This window comes from Sebastes umbrosus, chromosome 9 (assembly GCF_015220745.1).
Source record: "Sebastes umbrosus isolate fSebUmb1 chromosome 9, fSebUmb1.pri, whole genome shotgun sequence".
Taxonomy (NCBI): domain Eukaryota; kingdom Metazoa; phylum Chordata; class Actinopteri; order Perciformes; family Sebastidae; genus Sebastes; species Sebastes umbrosus.
Window position 1 is genome coordinate 25,887,537 of NC_051277.1, and position 26,746 is coordinate 25,914,282.

Consider the following 26,746-nt stretch of genomic DNA (forward strand, 5'->3'; position numbering starts at 1 on the left):
CATTCATTCATTCTGTCTCCTCTGATCAGCCATCTGACTCGCTTTTGATACTGAGATCCACACACACACACACACACACACACACACACACACACGGCCGAGAGGCATCCTGACATGAAAGAGCTAATTACTCTAATATTATTTTATCTTTCGTCTGTGTGCATGCTCGCTGCCTGAACTCAATGTTTGCCGGGCCTGCTTATAACTGTCTGTCTGACCATCTGCCAGTCTGCCTGCTCTGTCTGCTCTCCATCCTCTTTTCACTGTCTAGTAATCACAACCCCCCCTCCATCCCATCCCCCCCCCCACAACAAGCCCCCTCCCTCCCTCCCCTTAGTGTTGCACTCTCATTCTGTCCTCTTACTCTCTGATGGGTTATGATATGTTGACTAAAATAGCCCCCTTTTTCCCTTTTTAAACATGCGCATATCCTATTCTGTCATCCCACGCATCCTTTCCAGCCCCTGTCTCCTCCCCGTGCATCCATTCACATCCACTGTCCACATCACTCTGGTCAGGGTCTTGCACGCATGCAGGGCGGAGTGAATGAGTGTGTGAGTGGCTGTGCGTGTGTACGCGCACGCCCTCCCCATGTGTGTAAGAGGGGGGTGGGGGTGGGTGTGGGGGAGGGGGAGATTCTCTGCGTAAAAAGATGAGGATGACCTTTTACGAGGAAGTGATTTAGATGATGTCCTCTCGTCACCAGGGATACCAGTGTGTGAATGTGGATGAGCATTTGTTGTGGGAAGGACGTCACACTTTTGGCACGCGTACACACACACACACACACACACACACACATAAAAGACAATATGCACACACGCACACACCCACACAACAGGTACACGTTTAGTGTGGGAAAAAGCCTGAGTCAAATGTCCTCCCTGCAGACCGGACCTCAGCGATGCTTGAAGTGAACAGATGTTTAGTGGCAAGGCTCTCCACTCTGAGAGGATGCTGCTGTCTGGCTGTCTTAAACTGTTTGTGTTGTTCGACTGTCTTGTTTATCTGCGAGGCTGGCTGCACCCTACGGGGGAGAGATGTACAAGAGGAGCGAGTGACTGGGTGGAAAGAGGCAGGGTGAGAAGAAGGAGAGGAAGAGAAAGTACCAGGAGGTGAGGAAGGAGAGGGAGGAGAGGGAAGGAGGAGAGGGAGGGAGGCAGGGGGGAGAAGAGCTGGATGCAGATGGGGATCTATTCTCTCCGCGCACGCAGACAAGATGGAAATGAGTGGGCGTCTGTGACGTCAATCAGTGTAGACACACGAACACACACACACCAAAACACACACACACACACACACACACACACACACACACACACACAGTGAGACACTCCCCTCCTCCAGTCCCATGCTAATACATGCTTCACTGAAAAAAACAGCACCACACAAACACCCCCTACTCCCCACCAAATACAAACATGAGCACACAGAGACACGCAGATCTGAGTTTCATCTCTGACCTGGCTGATGATGTCACACTCTCGTTTCTGTCATTCATAGCAAAAAAAAGAAAGAGAAGTGACTAGAGAAAGGCAATCTTAAAAGTTTGCACAAAAAGGTAAACATGTAGCATCATTCATAAGGCTAAAGGCCCAAAAGTCAGAAGGATCCATGGTTATTTTACATGTATAACCCCCCAGTAGTGGAAGATGTACTCCAATCTTTGATTTTACTGCTACTTTAAAAGTAAAAGTACCAATAGGACAGTTTAAAAATACTCTATTAGTAAATAGTAAAAGTCCTGCATTCAAAAGTATACTTAAAGGTGCAGTGTGTATGATTTGGAGACATCTACTGGTGTGGTTGCAGAGTGCAACCAACTGAAACCTCTCCTGTGTGTCAACCGTGTAGGAGCATACGGTGGCTGACGCGAAAACGTGAATGGCCCTATGTAGAACTACACCACGGTCGCATGAGTGTGAGTATAAACAACGAGGCTGTAAAGGCGCACGTGTTGGCATGATGGCGTTTAGTAGTCTCATTTAGCCACTTCTTAGCAACCGCCTTTTTAAAGACATATAAAAGCTTCAAAATTCCCGAGTGTTGTGTTTACTGATGTAACAATAACATAGAACAAAAAGTTAAAATCTCTTCAGCTTGTGTTAACCACAGACGTTATTTCAAGCATCTAACCAAAACCCATTCCAAAACCACATTGACTTCCAGACGAGGGAACCGGGAGTGCTAAAATGCTAACTCATTTCCAGGTTTTAGGACTCATTCCTGCAGCACTCTATTACAAGTAAAAAAGTCCTGCATTCAAAATTATACTTAAAGGTGCAGTGTGTATGATTTGGAGCCATCTAGCGGTGAGGTTGCAGATTGAAACCAACTGAAACTTCTCCCGGTTGCCAAGCATGTTGAAGAACTACTGTGGCCGACGCGAAAACGTGAATGGCCCTCTCTAGAGCCAATGTTTGGTTTGTCCTTTCTGGGCTACTGTAGAAACATGGTGGCCGGCTCGGTGAAGAGGACCCGCTCCCTATGTAGATATAAACGGCTCATTCTCAGGTAACGAAAACACGATTCTTATTTTCAGGTGAGTATATGCTAAAGATACTTCTTAAGTACAGCTGTCAACATTAATGCAATAATAACTCGTTAACGCAAATTAATTTAACGCCACTAATTTCTTTAACATAATTTATTAACGCAATGCATTTTTTTGGAGGTTGTAGCGGGCTCAGTTTTAAAGGTAGAGTGAAGATACTGGTATCATATGAAACTAGAAAACCTAAGGAATGTCATACTAGCTTGTTGCAAGTGAGGCTAAATAACGCTCCAAACTTACACTAAATTTTGGCGAGGAAAAACTGGCATGGCCATTTTCAACGGGGTCCCTTGACTTCTGACCTCAGGATATATATCATGCGATAAATCATGATAAAATATTTTAATCGATTGACAGCCTTATTCTTAATATTATTTTACATTTCTGCCAATGGATCCACCTAACACTCTGTTCCTTTAAAAAAACAAAACAAAACAAAACAAAAAAAATAGACGAGAATTATCAGCATAATGTACTTTAAGACTAAAAGTACTCATTCTGCAGAAAAATGGTCCCTGCTACTTTATAGTTTATAGTTATTATTATATATGATGTTGCAACACTGTGTGGATAGCATTTAACTGTTGTCGTTGGTTGAGGTAGAGCTACTTGTTTACTACTCTATTACCAATCCAACAACTAAAGACATACATATGACATAGTGGCACATGGGCTGCTGTGTGAGGTAAAATAATTGGTAAAGATCTCCAGCTGCATGTACAGCTGTGCTGCTCCTCACTCTGTGTTGTAAATCTGCCTTTCTGTCCGCCTGATTGATCGCTTGTTATGTAAGCTTTTGTCTTTGTCACATGTCCAACATGATGATCCATTATTCCACATTTAGTTTGCAAGATCAACAAAGCATAAGGTCTCAGTGACCCACAGGTTTCCTGAATGGATCTGATACCAAAGAGACGAGCAGGACAGGAGGTACAGACACCATTCACCACAGTGTCCTGAATCGCTGCACAATTTGGATTGATATAAGAGGAGTTAAAGCACTGATGGTTACAAATTGAGCCCGAAAATAGCACAGATGGGCTCGGAGTTGTGAGCGGAATAGCAAAGTAATGTGATCGACAGGTTCAATTCCTCAAGGCTTACTGACTCAGGCTCCATGTATGGCGCATATTTGGCAAGTTCGCCTTTAAGAAACCATCCATCCATGTCACTGAGTCGTGACGACACACACTTCTATCTAGAGAAATGAAAAACTATTTTTGAAACACTCCATGCTGCCTTCCACATTTTTTTTTCTGTTATGGATGATTTAGCAGATAAAGTAAGAGTGCATCAGTTTCAATGAGGGGGCGGTGTGTGTGTGTGTGTGTGTGTGTGTGTGTTTCTGATGAGGTGGATTGGAGGTGTGTGTATGTGGTGGGTGGCATTAGAACTAAAGATGCAGCAGCCACTTGCCTCGCCAATTGTTCTAATTTCTTTGAGTAAAATTGTTTTTCATCAAGGTTCTTATCCCTTTTGTACCCTCAGCTGGAAGAGGACTGAGTCATAGCAGTGAAGGAAGCAGGTGGGTGGGAGGCACCCAGTGGGTGGGGGAGGGAGAGGGGGTGAGGAGAAGGTTAGAGGAAGTGGGTGGTGCGGGTTAAGGAGGGTGAGGAGGTTGTAGTGAATGAAAAAAAAACATGAATGGCGAATACTATGGATGCGTTTTATTACCTGGTGTTCATCAGTCACACGAGGAGCCTCACACATGATTATTCGCCGTGTGCCACTAAGTGCTTTATAATAGCAGGTTCAGCGGTGTCTATCAATAAACACGCGAGCTCTCACGTGAGGCTTTAAGGGCTGGTAATCCACAGAAAGGAATTCATTTGGACAACGAGATGAACGGGAGGTTGGCCGGCAGCCATAATTATCACACTTAAGATAGAGCAACATGTTTCACGCCTCAAGCCTCTGCTCACCCAAACATGATGCTTTCATTTATACTGCAGAGGCTGCCCACAAAACCGTCCCTGTTTTAAAGCAGCAGTAGGCAGAGTATTTTTGGCATCATCGGGCAAAAATTCCATAATAACCTTTCACGTATAGTGTCCCGTCATGGGATAGATTTTTTTAAAGTCTGAAAACAGAGCCATGAGGAGGTGCAGAAGTCTAGTTATCTCTCAGAACACTTGAATTACAATGTAGTGTACTGTTTAGCTGTAAAATGAGAAAGTTTGCTCTGGCTGGTGGATGGTGCTTGGTATTTCCTCAACTCATCTCAACATGGTTGCCGGGTCACAAACTTTCTCATTTACAGCTAAACAGTAGCTACACTACAAGATGTTTCTGGAAACATTTGAGGCGAGAAATTGGAATTTCAGTAACAGAATATTGATTCATATTTGATCAGCGCTGCCTAGTTTGACCGTTTGATCGGAGTTCGCGAGTGATTGACAGCTGCTCAGAGACAGCAAGGCTCCAGCTCGGCCCGGTCTGTGAAATCTTGCAGATGCCATGAAGGTCCTGACACACCAAGCCAACGGTCGGTGAGCGTCTGTCAGACTTGTTTTTGCGGTGTGTCCTGCACCGTCGGCTCTAGTCTGCCTGTGTCGGAGTTTTTCCGGCAGATTCAGCGTGTTCACTCTGATTGGCTGTTCAGTTTAAACGAATCAGTGCACGAGAAGAGAAACAGAAGTGAGGAAAGCAAGCCAACGAGTAAAGTCACGAGGAAAAACACAGAAGGCTCTTCTCATTTTACATCTTCATCTCATCTGATCATTCAAATACACGGATATTTTCACAACGACATGGCCATCTGGAATGAAGTGAGAGTGGTGTGAAAACGGTCGGCAAACGCCACTTTGTTTCATGTACGTATCATAACAACGGCTTCTATATCCACAGTCCTCTGTCTTCCGGTTTCCCTTTTTGAATGTTGAATACAGACTACAGCCACCTGCTGGTGTGGAGAGTTATTTTCTCTCACGCAGGGGCAGAACGTACGTGATAATTTGCCGTCGGCTATAGTCTTTGCGTTGTGTTCGAGTGCAACTTTTTGGCCAAGACAAAGGCGACATTAGGCAACTCAAAGGTCCGCCTTCATCGCCCCTAGTTCTCGCTAGTTTGCCGCTTAGTGTGTCCCCAGCTTTAGGAACAGCACGGACACAGAACACAGAAGCACATGATTTTTTTTCAGATTACCTGTCCAATGCACTACTGTCAAGATGTAGTGAACGTTTAATAACATTTTTTAATCATATTTTCTCCAATTCTACCTACTGCTGCTTTAAGGTATGAATAGATTGAAGAACAAGCCTTTTACTTGTTTGTTAAAGCTGTCGGAAATGATCCTGAGAGTCAAATCAGATGTATCAGCCATGTGAGAGACAGAAACAGAGAGGGACAGATGTGTGGGTGATGTTCTCTTTTTGTCTCGGTGAGTCTGAAACTGTTTGTTGAGGGTGGACGGGTGGGCAGGCCATTAGGAAAATTGATGTGCATGCAGCTGTGTGTGTGTACGCACACGTGTGCTCCCGCTCTAACATCACTGCTGCCGTCACTGCAGCCACCTCACAGTGACTCCCCTGTGACTGAAGGCCTGACAGCCTCCCACGCTCCCCCCCCCCCATAAACTCCCCCTGCTCCTCCTCGCCTTGCTTTATCTCCAACCTCTCACTCTCTGTCCTTTTGCTTTCTGTCTCCCCCTCAACTCTATTTTTCTCATCCATCCATCTTTCTTTCACTTCACCCACCTCTTTCTTACAATGTGCTCGTTTTTATCTCTCACCCCCTCGTTTTGGTGTGTGTGGGTCTTCCCTAGTCTTCCGTCATGCTCTCTTGCGCCCACCGTGCTGCCTGTCTCTGTCTCTATGGAAACCCCCCGAGTGGACAAGAGTGGCTCAGAGGTCTGCGAGACGCTGATACAGACCCTATTAGATCACACGCTCCCTTTCTCTCTCTCCCAGGGAGCCACACGCTTCCAACCTGGCGAGTGCAAGCCTATAGTGTGTGTAAATAGATGATGTGTGACCGTGCCACTACCTGCCATCACACGAGAGACGCCTTATCAGTGAGAGGGAAAGGTTGGAGGCAACGTGGGAGTAAGGAGGGAGCCCTATTGTTTCATTATATGAGGTCTCTTCAATTACTCAGTGGAGAAGGGGACCACCTGATGCCGCCTCTGCACATTATATTCCCACACACAAAGACACACGTGTACACACACACTCCTCTCTGCCCCCCCCCCCCCCCCCCCCCCCTCCTTTCAGTCTCACACCTCACAGACGATATTCTCCTCACATTTACACGTGGTCGTGGCTGCCGCGTTGCGTAGGCCGTGCGTCATTCGGGTCCAAACGCATCTGAAGGACAGGTGATTTGTGATAAGAGGCCTCGCACAGACAGAATTTCACAGCTTTGGGTTCGCTCTTCCGGGCGCCATCGTGATTTGACGGTCACGCTTAAGTGGATCATTGCAGGGCGCAATCATGGGGAGGATACGTAAGCAGTACGGCGTGTCAGTTTGGGGGAAAAGTGGTGATGAGAATGAAGCAACAAGACATGATAAAAAGTGTCTTTAAAGTGTCTTTTGAAAGAATTCAATCTCTGAAGGTTTGTTTGAGTTTCCCCTTTATTTTATCAAAATGTACATGAATAAACTACAACAAAGGACTACATTAAATAAGACATCAAAATGGGCAGCAATAACAGGGGTCAAAAACTGAATACACACCCCGACCCAGCCCCAGGCACAAATGACAGTGTTTGGTTTGTCCGTTCTGGGCTGCTGTAGAAACATGGCGGCAGGCTCCATTAAGGATCCGCTCCCTATGTAGATATAAACGGCTCATTCTAAGGTAACCAAAACACAATTCTTTCTTGTAGGTTATTACACACTAAAGAAAACATACTTATGAATATTATATTCCATTTCTGCCAATAGAGTGCTCCGGGGATGACGTATTTTTGTAGGCCAACCAGGAAGTTAGTATCGCCCTGGGTTCCCTCGACAAAAAGCCAATGGGATTTTTCCTTTGGGTTTTGGATTATTGCAGAAAATAAGCTCTGTGGCAAACAAACGTTTATGATACTTAAACGTTTTGTTCAGTAGAATAATCTCCACAAATGAACACCACTTTGCCAGAAGTAAAAAGCTAACATTAAGCTATAAACGAATTACACCACGGTGGCACAAGTGTGAGCATACACAACGAGTTGGCGTGATGACATTTTGTAGTGTCATTTAGCCACCTGTTAGCAACTGCCTTTTTTAAGATACATAAAAGCTTCAAAATTCACGAGTGAATGATTGCAGAGCGCAACCATGGGGAGGATGCATAAGCAGTACGGCGTGTCGTTTTCTGGGAAAAGTAGAAATGTGAATGGACTTTAAAGAATTCAATTTCTGAAGGTTTGATTGAGTTTCCCCTTTATTTTATCAAAACGTACATGAATAAACTACAACAAAGGACTACATTAAATAAGACATCAAAACGGGCAGCAATAACAGGGGTCAACAACTGAACACACACCCGACCCAGCCCCAGGCCCACCCCATTAATAACAGCCCCAGTGCAGTGAGATAAAGACATGCCAATGATGTCTCACATTTAGGCACTTGATTTCCCTACTGAACCATCTTTGGTCAGAGTTGCTGTTGCTTTGAACTCAAAACGGGTTTGAGGAGGATTTGAACTTGTTGATTCCGACTGCGTGAATTAAGAGGATGCTGATTCATGCTGAGAGGAGTCGCACGACTTTAAGATGCGATCCCTTTAGACAGATTTACATCTGCCGTTGTTTCGAGATGACCCAAAGATGGTTATAAACCTGACCACCTCCACAGAGTAAACTTTAGCAGTAAATAAACCAACACTAGATGGTACAGTACTTCACGTGATTACAGAAAGGACTCCACGAAGGGAAAAGGAATCAAGCACTACATCTTAACACAATTTTACCTGAAAACAATGCAGTGTATCCGCACACGATATACTGTAATCAATACGCTGTACAGTCTATTGCAAAGGCATTGTTGTTGGCATTTTAATGTAGGAACTAACCAGTCTGTTTACCGCTGAGGATTCTCTTGGAAAGTCTTGCAAAAATAGACAATTTTTTATTAAATTAAAAGCCTTTGCTTTGACTTCGGGATGTGATCTATATATTTAGCTACTCATGCATTGTCTAACTTTGTGTGTGTATATGTGTGTGTATGGGTTGTGCATGCATGTGTGTGTTCTGATGAAAGTACTGTACACACTGGTAAACCTGTCCCTCTGTAGTTTTTTTTTTTTTTCAGAATACACCCCTCCGGTAAAGGATTAACAAAGTTACATTAAGAAGCATAGTAGTCACACAGTATTTGGCAGTGAGAGAACAGTCCTAATTTATCCATGCACAATATCAACCACAGGCAAGGTCTACGTTCTGAACAAACCCATTAAGAACAACACAGTAAGAACATGAAAAGAGTGTACGAGAATTCAAGAACCTGGAAGTGTGAGTTTCGTGTGTGTGTGTGTGTGTGTGAGAATGTCAACAGCTCAGTTGGTCTCCCGGGGAGACCAAAGGGCTATGACTCATGCAGTGCATAAAGCATTTTCTGAAATTTTAACAATATCGGAAGAATTATTATTTGCCCACAAAGCCCAGATAATTATATATAATCATATTAGAACCTTACAGAGTACTCGGGGAGTTTGCTGTAAAAACCCACTCAATCCCACCCCCGTAGGTCTATTATAGACCAAACAGTTTATCCCTGGATTATATTTCCATTCTCCAGCTCTTTCCTCATGAAAAGCACCTTCCCCCTTTGCTGGATTGTGTGTTTTGTGTAATTATGTGTGTGTTTTAGACTAGTCCAGTCTGTGTGTGCAGGTGTAAGGGGTACGGTTGGTAAAGCAGAGTTGATCCCCCTTGGGGTATGTAGTAGCTGCAGTAGCTGGGTTCTGCTAAATAGGGGGCACTGTGATCAGCGAGGTACGGGGCCGGCTGGTAGAAGCATGTCACGTGGTCTGTGTTGGGGATAATGTTCTGCTCTCCGAGAACCTTCAGCGCCAGCACCGTGATCATGTTCAGCGTCTGACGCCTCTCGTGTCCCATCAGGCACACCGTGCTGTCGTCGACCACGCGACGCAGCGTCATCAGGTACTGGTACTTGCTCCTCTCCTCGCCGATGAAGTGGTTCTTCAAGTAGGACAGGATCTTCCGCTGCTGCTCCTGCACGTCGGGGAAATCGATGAAAAAGCGCGAGCACATGTAGCGCTCCAGTGTCTTTATCTGAGTCTCGCTGGCCGGTCTGTAGTCCCTGACCAACAGGTTGCTGTATTTCAGCAAGCCGCCGCCTCGGATCTCCTCGGGGTTCCTGGTGGCGATTAGGCGGTAGCGCAGGTGGTCCATGGCCGCCTCAAAGTCGCCAAACATGCTCTCTGCCAGGACCTCCACGGCAGGGACCGAGCCAGATGCCTGAGGAGGAGCGATGCTCTGTTCGGGCATGACTGCGGTTACCTTAGGGGCCTCTTTGTTCTCGGGCACAGAGCTGGATGCCTCATCGGCCTTCGGAGGGGCCGATTCCCCCGGGCCTTCAGACTGAGAGTGAGGCAGCGCATGTGACGTGGAGCTCGGGATTGTGATTGTGATTGGAAAAGAGACTGTCTCTGCAACCTGAGGCGATGAAGAGATATAATCTTGCTCCTTTTCATCCTCCAACTGTAGGAGAGGGATTCCTGGCTGAGGGGAGGACTCTTTAATCTGTTCCTTGCTGTCGGTGTTCAGTATCAAAGGCTCCATGTCTGAAGATACCTGAGGCGCGAGGTCCTCTGACTCCACCGGCGGAGTGAGGCAGAGGAGGGGAGGGCTGAGACAGGGGGAAGGGGGGCTGAGACAGAGCGGAGTAGGGCTGAGGCTGAGCATGGGAGGGGTGAGGTACGGAGGTGAGCTGAGGCAGGACGAGGTCGGGCTCAGGGGTGGAGAGCTGAAGCTGGTGGCGGGGCTGACGCCAGTCAGCAGCGGGGATGAGAGGCAGTGGGAGGGAGAAGGAGGGGTCAGGCACGGGGGAGGGCTGAGGCTGGGGGGCGAGGGAGTGAAGCAGGGAGGGGAGAGACTGAGCACAGGAGGGGTGAGACAGGATACGGGAGGGGTGACACAGTGGGAAGGGGAGGGGGAACACTCTTGCGGCTGATTCAAGTCCGTCTTTTTGGTCCGCGGTTCTCTGTTTTCATCTTCGTCACTGAGCTCAACTTCTGAGGTATGTGCAGGTTCTTGGGTGTTTGAGCTGGACGCGTCGGTGTCTGAAACTGACACGTCCACTGAGTCAAGAGGCTCTGATTGCTTGGGTGCAGAGGCAGTTTCACTTAGGGAGGGCTGGCTTTGCTCATCACGAGCCACATGTATAGACGGCGTCTCTTCTAGGCTCGGAATACTCATCTCGCATGAACTCTCTGTGATTAGCTGAGAGGATGCTTGAGTTAAAGCAGACATGGGATCCACGGCAGAGGTGGAGATTATGTCAGGGGCTGGATCGGGAGCTGAGGTAAGGTCTAAGTTTGAAGCTAGGGTGGGTTCAGGCCCGGAGATACTGGTTGTTAGGGTAGCTGTAGGGTCTGAACTGGGAGGTGTTGGCTTTGGGTTCACATCTATGTCAGGTTCGGGGCTAGGGCAGGGGTTCGGATCTAGATAGGGCGCTACGACAAGTTCGCTGTCAGAGACTGGATTCGGGTAAGGACTAGGGGGCACCTTCCTACACATCCTCCGAGGGGGTTTGGGAGAGTGGTGTTTGAGCACCACCATGTGAGCTAGTCTCTCTGAGGCCTTACATGAGGAGGACTTTTTGTCAGAAACAAGGCCGGGTGGTGCGGGTAGAATATCCTGAGTATCTGGAGGGCTGACGGCATCAAGTGTGTTAGGTGTTTTATCTGTGTGTAGCGTGCTGTGAATCTCCAGTGCATCCCGTGTGCCAGCAGGCTCTGTGTTGTGAAGTGTAAGGGATATGGAAGAGGTGGAGCAGGAACAATCGATACCCTGCGGGTCGTCTACGTTTTTTGCCTCTGATGTTAAAACCTCTTCTGTCATTTCGCTTACTTCTGTCTCGTTTTTTCCCTCTGCTTGCTCACCTATCTCTGTCTCTACTTTCCTTTCTTCTGCTAACTGTATCTCTATCTTTGCATGTGAAGATGTGCCAGATTTATCTTCCTCATCGCTGCTCTGATCCTCGCTGAGAGACTCGTAGAAGTCTGCACTGTGACATTCTTCTGGCAGGTTCAGAGTCTCTGTCTGGGTATCGTTTGAGGTTTCTGGCGGCTCAGACTGCCCCATCTGCTCTGGGAGTTCTTCCTGTTCGTCGGGGGGTTTTGTGTGGTTGGATTGTTCTTTCTGGACGGAGAGTTCCTCGTGATTTGAATGTGTTGGTTGTTTGGGCTGGGTTTGCTCTGACTGTTCTACCTTCGTCGAGCATTTGGTCTCGTCCGAGAGCTCTGGCTCATCTCTGAGTTCAATCTGAGTTGGCGGCTCAGCTTTTTCAGAGGTTTGTTTGTTTTCTGACATATTATTTGGAGACGTCTGGTCAGAGAAGTCTGTTTCATTGAAGGTTTCTCTGTTTTCTGACGCTTCTTTCTGCTCCACAGGTGGGTTCTCTTTGTTGTCCTTTTCAACTTCAGAGTGTTTTGTCTGGTTTGAATGCTCAGTTTGTTGTGAGAGTTCTGTCTGAGACTCCTTTTCATGCACCTTGTCTCTCTGTTGTGTCTGGCTGATATGAGCCCCCTCTTTGCTGGATAAGTCTCTACCGGAGGACTTCTCCGTTTCTGGAGCCTGGGAGTCTTTGTTCTGATTCCCTGCAGGCTGGTCCTTGAGATCAACAGTATTTTTTTTTTGCTGAGACTCCTGCTGCATGTAGGACTCCAGGAGACGATCCAGAATGATCTGGAAGGAGTCTACGCTGAACTCGAACTGACGCCTCAGCGTGCTCACGAACTTGAGCTCCAGGTTTTTGCCGCTGTTGTTTGAGAGCGAGATGAGGCTCCAGCGGTCGTGCTCGTTGAAGACCTTGACCATTTTCTGGACATAGGCCTCCTTCATCGTGGCGCTACTGATCCGCTCCCTGTTGACCCCGGCGGGTAGGCAGTCCAGCAAGCAGCCCAGCACGGACTCTTTGATCACCTGGGGGGAGAAAAGGTCGACAACATGACAGCTGCAACTAATGGCTGCAATTTTTCCTTGGATCAATGGAATGAATATTGTAATGCCAGTACTATTGATTCACCCTAATGGTAACACGTTCTACAATTAAATTATGGTTGGATCATAATTATTAATATAGCACCACAAAAAGAAAATAGTGTAATATCCTAGAGATTCATTGCCATTAGCCTGCTTCCTTCTCCTAACCAGGCAGTCCAGTAATCGTACCTGGAACTCCTCCTGAGTGGGCAACTCCACTCCGAAGATGACGTCCAGGTCCTTATAGCTCGTCCCATTGTCTCTGACGAGGACGTGGCTGGCCGTGGAGCCGTTCAGACGGACATCCCTCACCGTGATCCCCTGCTTCTGCAGCCTGGCGCGCACGGCTATGATGATGTCTCTGGGACGCAGCTCCAACGTGGGGAAGTTCCCGCGGCCGTGGATCGGAACCACCTCGGACAAAACCTGATGGAGGACCTCCACCTGCTCGGCGTTCAGGCTGTGGAACCGATGGTTGGGTTTGGTTTCAGACATGCTGCTGCTGCCCTGGAGGAGGACGACAATGAGAGTTTATTACAACTCCCCTGCAAATTGTTGCTGTTTGTTTAACTCTCACGCTCTTTCTCCGTCTCACACACACACACACACACACACACACACACACACACACACACACTTGCTCACACTCATATGCACGCTCCTCGCCAGTCTGCTGTCTGCAAGTCACAGCTTGGCTGACAGCTTTTCCACAATGCTAATGTAACTGCTGTGTTGACAAGCTGACACATGGAGCGATCCACATAGATGTGCTTTGCATAAATATTCTTCCACTGCTCAACCAGATCACAACAAATTAAGAGGAAGTGGATGAATTACAGAATCTGAAACATATTATTTATTATTAACCAGCCAAGACTTATAGACCCTTTATTTGCACTCCATCTCAGTCAGATCTGATTCAATTCTTTTAAAAACATTACACAGAATAACAATAAAAATATGCTTATACTAAATTATTGTACAAAATAATAATAACAACAGTAGTAAGTATTATTATAATACTAATATAATGATAATAATAACATGTAAAGGCAGAGTAAATCTTTGTTTATTGATTGTTTCCACCAGAGGAGCAAGGGTTAAGCCGAATGAGTCATCGCCAGCAGACTGCATTAATCACACCAACGTCACTAATTAAAGACACACATCTGTTTTTGTGCCCGTGTGTGCAGCACATGATTTACACACATTACAAACAATGACTCCAACACACATTCATTTGAGTGCAACACAAGCTTTTTTTTTTGTAAAAACACACATTGGAAACAAAGTAGGATTTAATATCAGCCAATTATGTTTTGTTTGGCTTTCATGTGTGTGTGTGTTATCCTTATGCACACAGCCTTCTGCATCCAAACTCAATCAATCTCTACAAACTAGACCTATTTTTCAATAAACATTTGCCTAAACAAGTCGGTCAGAAGAAGAGTCTCTGTTATGTGATTGAGTGTGTGTGTTTGTGGGCTTGTGTGAAAGTGTTTCAGGGGAGTGAGTGCTTGTAACTGTGGCTCATAGCTGCCCATTATGATCTATTGTTTGCTTTAATCAATAGGTGTCAGTCAGTGCTGCGGCTGAATGCTGCTGATTGCTATGATTTGTCAATAGCCGAGGGGCAAACATTGGGATACTAATGAGCAGTAATGGGATGCTTTCTGGTAGCAGACCTCAGAGAGCTATACTCTGCAATAACCACAACAATCTATTATAAGGGAGTGTTTGTAAACCTTCTAATCCACGTTGCACATATTTCATCAAACACTAAAGACACTCCATAGCACCTATAAACCTCTCTGCTCACTGAAAGAAAGAACTAAAGAGTGTGCTTACCAGAAGACAAAGAGTCTGAGGACAAAAAGATCTGTTGCTGGTGAGGCATCTCTCTGTGCCACACTTTAACAAAGGTGAACTTCAAGTTGCAAAAAAAAAACAATAATCATACATCCAGTAGGCAGTAAAATAAATAGAATCCCAGCAGGTGTTGACACTGGCCATATGAAACAATGTGTTGAGGAGGCAGAGAGAGGCACTGCGGGACTGTTTTACAGCTCGTCCCTGGATCTCCCCCTCCCTCCCCTTTCTCACTCTTCTGCAAACTTGCAGCCTGAGTGACTCATCCAGGCGTATCGGCTCAGCTCAGCTCGCACATAATCTATGGCCACTGAAAACACAACACATACGGAGGACAGGACGAAATGGAAAACAAACAAAGATGCTCTGTAAACTTAGGTTGCATGTCTCTGGCAATAAAATCTATAAATAATAATAATAACTTTTAAAGCAGGATACAGGAAAACAAAACAATCCTGTCCATGTGTATAGAAAACTACAAAGCCAGAATAAACCTAAATAAAGTGCCCCTGGACTTTTTTTTATTAATTAAACAGTGATATTGTATAGGGGTGCAAGAAAATATCACAATATTACCTTTTGTGATACTGTATCCATTCTCAAAAATCAATTTTTAATTAATAGTTTACATGCAAAGATTAACTCAGTAAATACTCATTTGCAGTAAGACAATAGTACATTGCAAGTAGTGCTATGATGTTGGATGTTACAGGGACTGTGATGTGTGCAAATGCACTTCTGATTGCATATAAAGTAAAAAATTGTTTTCAGATTTTATGCATATAGTGGTGTTCTTTATAATGACAGTTCTCCTAAAATTAGATTTAAAAAATTGCAATATATCACCTTGTTTACAGTATTGTAACCCCTGTATCATGATACATATCGTATCGCCAGATTCTTCCCCTAATATTGTTTGTACCTACATTTCCTTTTCTCTCTTCCATTCACTCAAACAGTTATGATCCCATGAACTATGTTAATACTGTAATAGAAACTCAGTATTTGTTCTTGTTGTTTGTGCTACAAAATGTGATTGCAATGCCTGCTGACCGGAAATGCTGTATAAAATATGTATGAGGATCTTTTTAAATGTCACTGCTAAACTTGTGCCCTGACCATATACTTCTGTATATAAATAATGAGAGTTGTTTCCCCATAATAAAACAACCACCAACTGGAGGCTATATAGTTTTTACTCCTTCTCTTTAACTGCCTTAAAAAATGTGCTGGAAGTGATCCATGCAGAGCCCTGCTGAATCTCCCCTCTGCTCTGCTGGTCTCCACTTTAATCACCTAATCGCGCACTTATACTCACTCCTGAGATACCAGGTGAGGCCAATTAACCGCAATTAAGTGGATAAAAGGGCGGATGTGCACCAGGATTAAAAACACATTAAACACCAGCAGCGTGCTGCAGAACACATAAAAAGTGAATTAACTTTATACAGAGCATGGAGGTTTCTTACCTGTTGCTGTGGCAAGTGAGGGAGCGACTGGCTCCGGGCTTGAATGAAACCTGGAGTATCCACCGAGCTGCAGGTCCTGGAGAAAGTCTGCTGTGTTATACTGTGGGTTTGTTTTCCTCCTCCTCAAGTTAGCCGCTCCGGTGAGGCTCGGTGCTGCTGCGGCTCTGTCTCTGTCTGTCTCCTCTTCTTCTATAAGGCATGTGAGGCTGGAACCTGTGCGCGAGTTCATCCGGGCGCTGTCCAGGAGCTCGCGTGGTGCTGAAATGAAGACTGAACCGAGTCCTCGCGCTCTTGTTTTCTCCTCCGGCCGCCCGGAGCGTAACGCAGTTTCCATAGCGACCTGCCGTCATTCAGTTATGACTGGGGAGTGTGTGTGTGTGTGTGTGTGTGTGTGTGTGTGTGTGTGTGTAGACACACAGAAGTACAATTATAGGGAAGTTGTGTGTGTGTGGTGGCAACAGGTGTAATATAAGTCGAAGTGTAGCAGCTTCATGTGTTTTAAAAATAAAAGTTTGAAATACGAGCTACATACAGGACCGAGAGGAGGAACTTTATCATAGTGTGTTGTGTTTGTTTTATAATAAATGGGAGTAAAAATGAACAGCTCAAATGTTCTAACATGGCTGTGCTGGAGGTTGAGGCCAGGACTTCTTTATGCAGCTAAAACCTGAGGGAGACAACCTCTGAGGATCATGCTATAAAGCTAGTTTTGGGGAAACATATTTCTGAAACACTCCTTCGACTGTCAGCGTCGGATTCGCGCTTGCTCGCTCTTAATAGACATGGACGAGCATCGCTCAGTGAGGCGTCACACGTCAGGTAAAACCACAATATCACTCTATATTTCACCTGCTTGGCAGTAATGTTAGTTGACCAGACGAAGGTCTCTCCATGAATCACTGCTGATCTCAGTGTTTGTCTTTTCCTGCTTCAGCCCCGGAGGCTGAAGCAGGAAAAGCGGGTCGGTGCCGGGGCTGAAGCAGGAAAAGCGGGTCGGTGCCGGGGCTGAAGCAGGAAAAGAAACGCTATCTCCTCCCGACTGCGCCTCCAGGGAGACACCGGCACCAGGTCGAAGACGATAACGTTTCTCTCTGCGGAGCCCCGTCACTTCACAAGACACGGAGAACCTCTGTTGGTCTGGAGGAGCTGCAGCAGTTATTTTTGCACAAACATCAACTGTACATTCACTAGATATTCTCAGAGCTAAACTAACTCTTCTGCAGTGAGGAGTGTGCGCGGATGCACAGAGAGGTGGAGGTGGAGCAAGACAGCGAGAACGCGCGCTAGTGTGAGTGAAGGCAAGCAGGCAGAGGAGGAGAGACTACGGCAACACGGATCCCGACCCGGATTTATACGTGTAAAAAGTTACAAACAGTCCCTTTAAGCAAGTTTTGGGGGAACATATTTCTGAAACACTCCTTCACTATCCCTGCTATTAAGCTAGTTTTGGGGGAACATATTCCTGAAACACTCCTTCACTATCCCACCATAAGGCCTATATATCCAGAGCTGTGTCCATTCAGAGTATCAGCACACATCCAGTATGAGTCATCCATGCTGCTCCCTCCCCCTGACCCAGCCGTTAATCCCCCCAACCCCCTTCTTCAGCTGGCCGGTGCACACACACACACACACACCGGAACCTTTCTTCTCTCTCTCTGGACAACCGATGATCCCTTTCCCCGCTCATGCTGCATTTTCTGTTCCATCTCACAAAACACAAAACTAACCTGAATCCCTCTCTATGTTCCCGTTTAGTTATGCTCCCGTCAGCTAGTTCACAATACAGTCAATGCTCCATACACGTAATAAAGTAATTCATTAAAAAATAGAAATAAAAAAATGAGTGTATAAGTAAATAAATAAATAAATATAGTAAAAACTCCAAGAACAAATAAATAAATAAAATATAAATAAATAAAATATAAATAAAAAAATATAATAAAATATATTAAAAAATGAACAACGATAAAACATAAATAAATAAAAGGGAAAATTATTATTATTATTATTAATAATATTTATTATTAGTTAATGCTCCATACTAGTAATAAAGTAATTAATTAATTAAAAAATAGAAATAAAAATTGAGTGTATAAATAAATATAAGAAAATCTTCAAGAACAAATTAATAAATAAAATATAAATAAAAAAATATATTAAAATATCTTAAAAAGTTAACAACGATAAAAACATAAATAAATAAAAGGGAAAATGATTATTATTATTATTATTATTAGTTATTATTAGTTAATGCTCCATACTCGTAATAAAGTAATTAATTAATTAATTAATTAAAAAATATAAATAAAAAATGAGTTTATAAATAAATAAATAAATATAATAAAAACTTCAAGAACAAATAAATAAATAAAATATAAATACAAATTTTAATATATTAAAAAATTAACAACGATAAAAACATAAATAAATAAATAAAAGGGGAAATTATTATTATTATTATTATTATTATTATTATTATTATTAGTTCATGCTCCATCCTCGTTAATAACACGTTGAATAAAGTGAGAGAAACGTGATTAAAAGGCGTGAAGGCGAACAGAGAGAAAAGGTCACTTTACTCCCTTACAGAGAGAACAGATGACGTCACTAGACGTGCAGAACAACCTGCCGGTATACCGGGTACATGATACCGGGTACAGACTATTTATAGCCTGGATGAAACTTGTCTGCTGTGGACACGCGCGCCCCGTCTACCCTCTCAAACGGTCCATGACGTAGGAGGCGCGAGCACGCCGTGCTAAATCGTGACCGTGTGACGACGGTGAATTGTAGTCAAAGATGAAATGTGTGAATCGAGATGATTCACGTATCGTGGTCTAGCCAAATGTCTATGGGTCCAGAAGCCATCGTTATAGAATAGAATAGAATAGAAAGCTTTATTGTCATCGTATTAAATACAACGAGATTCACAGTTGGCACTTTATACTTACTTTACACTATACATCCTATATACCACTTTGTAGACTGCACATATGTACATATTACATTTATTTATTGCACATACTTCATTTATTTATTGACGGACTGCACACACTATGTTCACCCATTCACTCTGTATCTTTTACATCTCTATTTATTGTTTTTATAATTTTTGTATACCTTAACCTCCTCCGTTGGTCACTTTTGTGTCACTTTTGCAATGTAAATACTGTAAATCCACTGTTACAGATGTGTGCAATAACATGCTGATCACTCTGTGCATAATTATATGATGGACACTGTGCAATAATCTGACAAAAATGTAAACTGGCAAAACTGTCATCTCATCAATATACATATTGTATTTTTATATTGTATTATCTTTTATATTGCACTATCTCTTTTTTCATTATATTATCTTTTCATTAGCACCTATGGGATTGTCACAATCTACTTTCCCCAAAAAAGGGCTTGAATCTTGAATCTTGAATCTTGAATCTTGAATCTTGAGTCTTGAATAGTCTGTTCTGCTTCGACATGACTTGTCTGCGCATGCGTCATATGAGAGAGAGAGTTTAATTTTCAACGTTTAATAGGCGGTTTACCAAGTTGTTTCATTCCTGAATAAATTACAAAAAGCTCCCTGAAGGAAAAAAAAAATATTCCAACAATTACAAGACAATCGTTTGTCTGCGAGACAGATAGCAATCACGTTACTGCCTCTCTGTTGCCTAACTGACTGAAAGTGAAGGCGGAAGTACGCACAAGTGAAGCCTCTCACCCCGAAGATACACTAAGCTTGGAACAAATCAAAACAAACAATTCCTGGAAATAAGTGAGTGTTGGATGCTACTTTGTATCTGTCATTAACCACGCTGGGTGTCTCACAAAGAGACCTTCGTCATGTCGAAAATGGAGAGTATCCTTTCCTGCGTAGTCTAACATCCGTTTCCGAGCAGCAGCAGTGACAGTTAGCTAGCCAGATGTACAGTAACATGGGCTTGGTAGCTAATCCTGACGTCTGCCCAGTCACCCAGTCACCCAGCCATTCAGCCATCCAGTGATGAAGGGAAACAGTGGTGGGCAGCATGCAGGCTCCACTAACTAGTTTAGTGTGATGACTCTTTGGTTACATTTCCGCTTGTTTAGGAACAGTGATTTGTCTTGCCTCTTCTGACTTGGGTTGAATTAGCTCAATGAATGTGCTTCAGTTTATATTCAGTATATATATATTCACTTTTAACAGTCTCTTCTGCACTATACTCATTTATAACAGTCTCTTCTGCTTTAGATCCACTTTTTAATTGTCCTGTATCACAACTGTTACCCTGTACTATATTCATTTTTAACAGTTTTCTTTGTCTCTTTGTATTTTTATATCTGGTATATGTTTTTGTACTTTGTACTACTAACTTTTTTTACTGCCTTTTCATCTATCTATCTATCTATCTGTCTGTCTGTCTGTCTGTCTGTCTATCTATCTATCTATCTATCTATCTATCTATCTATCTGTCTGTCTGTCTGTCTGTCTGTCTGTCTGTCTATCTATCTATCTATCTATCTATCTATCTATCTATCTATCTATATGTTTATAATTCAAATGTACTACCATTACTGCAGTAAGACATTCCTTGACCAGCCATATACAGAACACTTGTTCAACCTCAAGTTTGCTGCCAAGGAGCTCCAACGCAACTCCAAGAAATGTGACAAAGAGGAAAAGGCAGAAAAGGCTAAAGTGAAGCAGGTTGGCTTGTTAAATAGTGTATTTATTAGAGACTATGGGACAAGGGGCAGGGTCTAGAAATGTGTTGATGGGATGGCCACACTGGGGCACAGATTCAGAGAAGGGTGGCACATTTAGATAACATGTAAATAATAATGCATATTTTTCAGTTACTTAGTCAAGTTGACAATGACACTGACAATAACCTGGTATTTTCAGGTGGAATTTCGTTTCATTCTCACTGTCCAATATCATTTTCCACTTGTGCAATTTTGTTAATAGTCTGTTTATTGTCAATACTGTATATACTGCTCCTATTTTTATACTTCCTTCTATTTAAATGGTTCATATTTTGTTACACTTTGTTTAGCTCTTTTTTTTACTGTGTTAGCTGATGCATCTTGTTTTTTGCACTATCCCCTTTGCTGCTGTACACTGCACATTTCCCCACTGTGGGACTAATAAAATAATATCTTATCTTATCTTATCTTAAGTCACAAAATAAAGCTGAAACTTGCCTATATACCTATTTTCTTGACATATATTACATTTGGGAATTAATGTATTAAACATTATACATTTACAGTATACACCTCTCTTAAAATATCTTTAAAAAACAGGCGTTAGCAAAGCCACTAATTGGCAGGACCATGCTTTTTTGGGCCAGGGTTTTTCTAATTGATTACTTAATGAAAATTACACAACATTTGCTTTTCTAACATGCTGGTGTTGCATGGTGTGTTCGCCGTCGGTTAATTAAGGAATTCTTCCTTTGGAACATAGTTCTCAACTCAAAGAAAATGAGTTGAATGCATCTCAGTTCACCGACTTGCTAACTTTGGGTGCGCTCCCTATTTACTACAGTAAAAACACGTCACTTGTACATTGGTTCCTCCCCAGTGTGGAGTATTATGGCAGGTGCTCCACAACCACAACAATCAGAGGGATAAATGCAGATGTCATGCAGCATGCATACAATTAAATATAAATAATTTGGACATCAAAGTACTGTAAAATGTTTGGTCTGGTTAAGAGAACTACTACTACTACTACTTGTAGACAATTAATACTGACAAGCCCAATGACCTATCACATAGGTCATTTGTCGTGCCACCCCGGCCACCCCTTTAGCCCCGCCCCTGCCAGGGACAAACTGGGCTACAGTGCAGCTGTACTCTATATCATTTAAGTGTATATGTGCTCATCTTTCCTTTGTTTCTCAGGCTATCCAGAAGGGTAATGTGGAGGCAGCCAAGATCCACGCAGAGAACGCCATCCGTCAGAAGCATCAGTCCATTAACTTCCTGAGGATGAGTGCACGTGTGGATGCTGTGGCTTCCAGGGTCCAGACCGCTGTCACTATGAACCAGGTCAGGAGACTTGCCTTGCTGTCAGATGTTACGTACAGCAGGTAAATGACAACCAGTGACAAACACGCCTAACCGATCTACTGCAGCCACACATCCATTTTCAAGATATTTAGAGTGTTGGGAGAAGGAAGTGTGCAGAGGTTTCACTGTCTGTAGTAGTGAACAATCAACTTCACCATATATGATAGTTCCATCATATTTCCTACGTTAAAGTGGCTGTATTTTACATTTAATATCACTTGCCTTGTCAACATTGTAAGTTCTTATTTTATTGTTGTTAAATTGATTGATTTATTTTAGTGTATTACTCCAGATGAAGCTGAACCCATATGGGCTTATAAGACACTTTTCCTTTTCAATTTTCATAAACAATGATCAAACATACAGCCAAAAGACACCAACAACTGTTATAATTATTTTTGAGTGCATTTTCTGCCTTTTATTAGATTGCAATCATAGAAAGAAATTAATAAAATGGTCAGCATCTCAACTCCTAAGCCACGGGGGCGCCCCAACATTTTAACTTCTAAAAAACAGCAGACCTAGTAGTCATCCACTTTATTAACTCAACCGTCTCCCGCCTCATCACTGACAGAGATGCAGAAATCACATAGCTTTTACCTGATACCACTGCAGTAGATATGGATATTCATCATATTTACCAGATATTTCATAATACACGCAGTTTTCAAAGTGAATAATTTGTAAACTACATCTTATTTCAGAAGGTTAAGAGAGCTGCAGAGTGTCCAAAGTAGTCCTTCACTCATTCAAAAGTCCTACAACACAAAGAAGACAAGGGGAGGGAGAGGGAGCAGAAAAAAGCAAGCAGACATGCAAACAAAAAGCCGCCAATTACATAATGTCATTAGATGTGCTTCAGAGCAGTGGCAGCCTCTTTAAATGACTTTAATTCAGCTTCACTATAGGACAGGCATCATTTCATAGAATAGAACTTAATAGCAGCTATAGAAATGGAAGCACAGTGTGAGATGGTATAGTGGAATAACACCTCTTTATGTTGTTGTAATACTGCTGCCTGTCTCATAAAACATGAACACAATAGCAGTGATAATAAACCCCTCTACTGTAATTTGATCAACTATTGGTAAATTGGTTTTGACAAGATTATTTCATCCTTAATCAGAGTCATTTTAGAGATATTAGGGATGCTATTAGGATGACAGAGTATCTGGTTTAAAAGGTAAAAGTGACATCTAGTGGAGATATAAGGAAACAGCATGTCAACAGCCATCTATCTCCCAGTCTGACTTCAAAGAGGCATCAACACTTAATTTGATGTGTTTTTCGCCCAGGTATCTAAATCCATGTCCGGAGTGGTCAAGGTTATGGATGCTACTCTGAAAAGTATGAACTTGGAGAAGGTAAAAAGTGAACTCCTATACATGAGCGCAGACAGACACGTACACACACAAAGTGATGACTGATCCAATATATTTGCGAAGCAGATGGGTGTTTATGGGATGCATTGTTGTCAAGTACTTTGCTAAACCATGTCTCTGTTTATTACCATGTTTTTACTATGTCTAAATAGATATGTACAAATTGTGTATATTGCATTACTGCAATTGTTTCCTGTAATATGCCACCAGGAGAATGACACTTTTCAAGCCACTTAAGGCACTTCTCCTTCACATTCCCTTGTAAATTATATATTGTATCTTTTGAATTTTACCTAAATGTGTAAATAAAGAAAGAATGAAACAAACAAAATATGTTGATTTTATATTTTCGCTTTCTCTACAGATTTCTGCTTTAATGGACAAGTTTGAAAACCAGTTTGAAACTCTCGACGTGCAGACAGCTCAGATGGAAGACACAATGGGAAACACCACCACTCTGACAACACCTCAGGTAATAAGCACCGTCCTCTTACAAGCAGGGAATAGTACGCTCATACTTAGTATTAATTCTAATATTGAATCCTCTAAACACATACTGTTTGCTTTGGTTGGTCCCTAGAATGAAGTGGATACGCTGTTGCATGAGATGGCCGATGAAGCAGGGTGAGTATATCTCCAAACAGTAAAAAAGAAACATGAATGCAGGGTATTTAAAACAACATACTGTACCTGCTTGTTAAAATAGACAAATTAACCTTTAAAGTAAGACGTTGAATTAACTAAAAGCTTTATGTAAATGACTCTCATAAACATCTAGTAACGTAGCACCTCTTTCACTGTCTACAAAGCTAAAAGACCATTAAGATTAATTGTACAAGCTGTGCTGTGAGGTCAGAGTGACTATAATTTCCCTCATTTAGTTGATTTTCTTTAAGAGCTACTGTAAGCAGCCAAGCAGAAATTATGATTAAAGTGTTCCTGTGTTTTTCCCTTTTTTTATTTTATAGGTTGGATCTTAACCTGGAGCTTCCTGCAGGCCAGACCGCCTCACTGGCTTCATCTGTGGCATCAACTGAGCAGGTAACACATCCACTCTTCCTGTGTCATTATGCCATCGCTATTTTTGGTGTTGTACATATTTTTATTTTCTTTGGCAGTCTCGTTGTTACACATGAACTAGTGTCACCCAAATCTAAAATCTAAAGTCATACTCCACTGGAGCACTCACCTCCTCTGTAGGATTGAACGGTGGCTCTCAAACACTTGTTTTTCAGAACAGTGTCTGTGATCAGCTTGAATTATATACAGTATGCAGCAGAGCATCATAAAACACACTTCATTCAAACTCGACAGAAACAAAATAAAACTCGCCAAAGCTGTCTTGGTCAAAATAAACCCTTATTTCACTTATTTTCCAGTCAGCCTTCCGCTTCTCAATCCACTCACATTTGCATCTTCTTTATACATTTTTCTGAAGGAAATATAACGTTATTTTACTGGACGCAACCGCCACTAATGCTAAGTTGCAAATGTAGCTCCTCAGGGATTGAAGCATTTAACCGGTGACAACACATTAGTTAAGGTTGTAAGGACTATGGCTGTTGGGAGTAGTTTCTGGTTTTGTTTAAATATGCAGAATTGTAATTTTATCGGTTATTGTTGTTCGGACAATCAAACTAAGACAGCTATTATGTGCTAATGTCAGTTGTCACTTGTTGCCACAGTAAATATTCATGTATTCTGCAACATGATGGAGACACAAGTGTCAGAGCGACCACGCATGGCATAGCCAGCCTCCTTTTAGCGGAGTGAAGCCGGACGCTTACTGTCAAACTCAGACAATTTTCCGTTTTTTCCACACTAACAACTTGATCACTGATGACACAGAGGTACCACACGATACCAACGTCCTTTTACTATTGGCTCACAAACCTTGTTAGAAATAGGAACCAAACGTCAGATATCTTAAACAAAACATTCATTTTGGACCTGCTAAAATCTTTTGAATAATTAATTCACAATCATAATATCTTTTTTCAGGAAAAGCTTTACTTGTATTTGGCACCTTTCTAAAAGCTCTGTGGATGTACTATTTAAAAAAAAAAAAAAAAAAAAAGTTTATCTACATAAAAATGTTATTAATAAGACCTTTAATATACCCACAGACACGTCTTCAAACACTCCTGCAGCTCAGTACACGTCTCCACTGTTGTATCTGTATGATCAACGTGTTCAAAACAAGGATTGTTTTACCAAAAATAGCTCTGGTGGCGATGTGGAACTTCATGGAGAGTGATAATGTGACACAGACTGTGTACTCAGCCTAAACAATGACTGTGTGGAACATTGTGATCATACAAACCAACAACGGAAATGTGGAATATGTGGCAGGAAGAGTTGTTCCTAAAGATGTTTTGATACGTTTTCCATTATGACAACAACCCACCACTGAAATCCATTGTAACCAACATAATTCAAGCTGACCACATCCACTGTTTGTGAAGGATATAACTACACGCTTCACCTTTCTACAAGAGTTGAATGATACTCTGAGAAGTATATCCCTTTAAGTGTCATTTCTAGAGTTGACTGCCCCTCCACTCACTGTTTTACCTGTTCTGTGTTGTCATCAGGACGAGCTCTCCCAGAGGCTGTCCAGACTGCGAGACCAAGTGTCATAATGATGACGCAGGAAACTAACCAGATCAGGAGGAGGGAGAAGAGGAGGAGAAGCAAGAAGAGACAGGGAGTGAAGATGTGGAGAATAAACAAAGAAAAGGTGCCATGTGCCTGAAAGCTCTGTGTTCCAGGTTTGTTCTGTTGTGAGAAGTAAAGGAGCTGTCTGACAGCAGGAGGCAGCAGCATATTTACAGTCCTCGCACTAATGCAGTCCTTCCTTAATGTTCATTAACACACTCGTATTTAACATGTCATGTGATTATTTATTAGCTCAGCAATAGAACATTACTGTGCTGCCACGTTTGTTTATTTTAACTTGGACATATTTCTGAATGGGATTTTTTGTGCAAATTGTTGAGAAAATAACACCAATTGTGAACTACTTAAAGGAACAGTGTGTAGGATTAGGGGGATCTATTGGCAGAAATGGCATATAATATTAATAAGTATGTTTTCTTTAGTGTATAGTCACCTGAAAATAAGAGACACGTTTTTGTTACCTTAGAATGAGTTGTTTATACCGCGTCTAAAACACGTGGAAAACGCCAGCTGTGGCGGTTTCCATTCTTTCCAATGTGATTGGGAGGTTGCAACCCAACCTGTGTGCTGCA

At 42.8% G+C, this 26,746-nt stretch overlaps 2 protein-coding genes across 3 annotated transcripts; one reads left to right on the forward strand and one right to left on the reverse strand.

The window, feature by feature from the left end:
- Nucleotides 1–7,862: 7,862 nt before the first annotated feature.
- On the reverse strand, nt 7,863–16,750 carry LOC119494859 (flocculation protein FLO11). 2 transcript variants are annotated; one of them, XM_037781044.1, is made up of 4 exons: nt 16,054–16,750; nt 14,564–14,894; nt 12,905–13,222; nt 7,863–12,655 (listed from the first exon to the last, which is right to left on the reverse strand). In XM_037781044.1, the coding sequence occupies exons 3-4, from the start codon at nt 13,208–13,210 to the stop codon at nt 9,353–9,355; spliced, it is 3,609 nt and encodes a 1,202-aa protein (XP_037636972.1). In that variant the 5' UTR covers nt 13,211–13,222; nt 14,564–14,894; nt 16,054–16,750; the 3' UTR covers nt 7,863–9,352. The 2 variants fall into 2 exon arrangements, with proteins under 2 accessions (XP_037636972.1, XP_037636970.1); XM_037781042.1 differs by lacking the exon at nt 14,564–14,894.
- Nucleotides 16,751–19,586: 2,836 nt separating this feature from the next.
- LOC119494942 (charged multivesicular body protein 1b-like) lies at nt 19,587–26,229 on the forward strand. Its single transcript, XM_037781184.1, has 8 exons — nt 19,587–19,915; nt 20,646–20,743; nt 21,946–22,092; nt 23,409–23,477; nt 23,860–23,967; nt 24,076–24,119; nt 24,464–24,536; nt 26,090–26,229. The coding sequence occupies exons 1-8, from the start codon at nt 19,900–19,902 to the stop codon at nt 26,135–26,137; spliced, it is 603 nt and encodes a 200-aa protein (XP_037637112.1). The 5' UTR covers nt 19,587–19,899; the 3' UTR covers nt 26,138–26,229.
- Nucleotides 26,230–26,746: the final 517 nt, after the last annotated feature.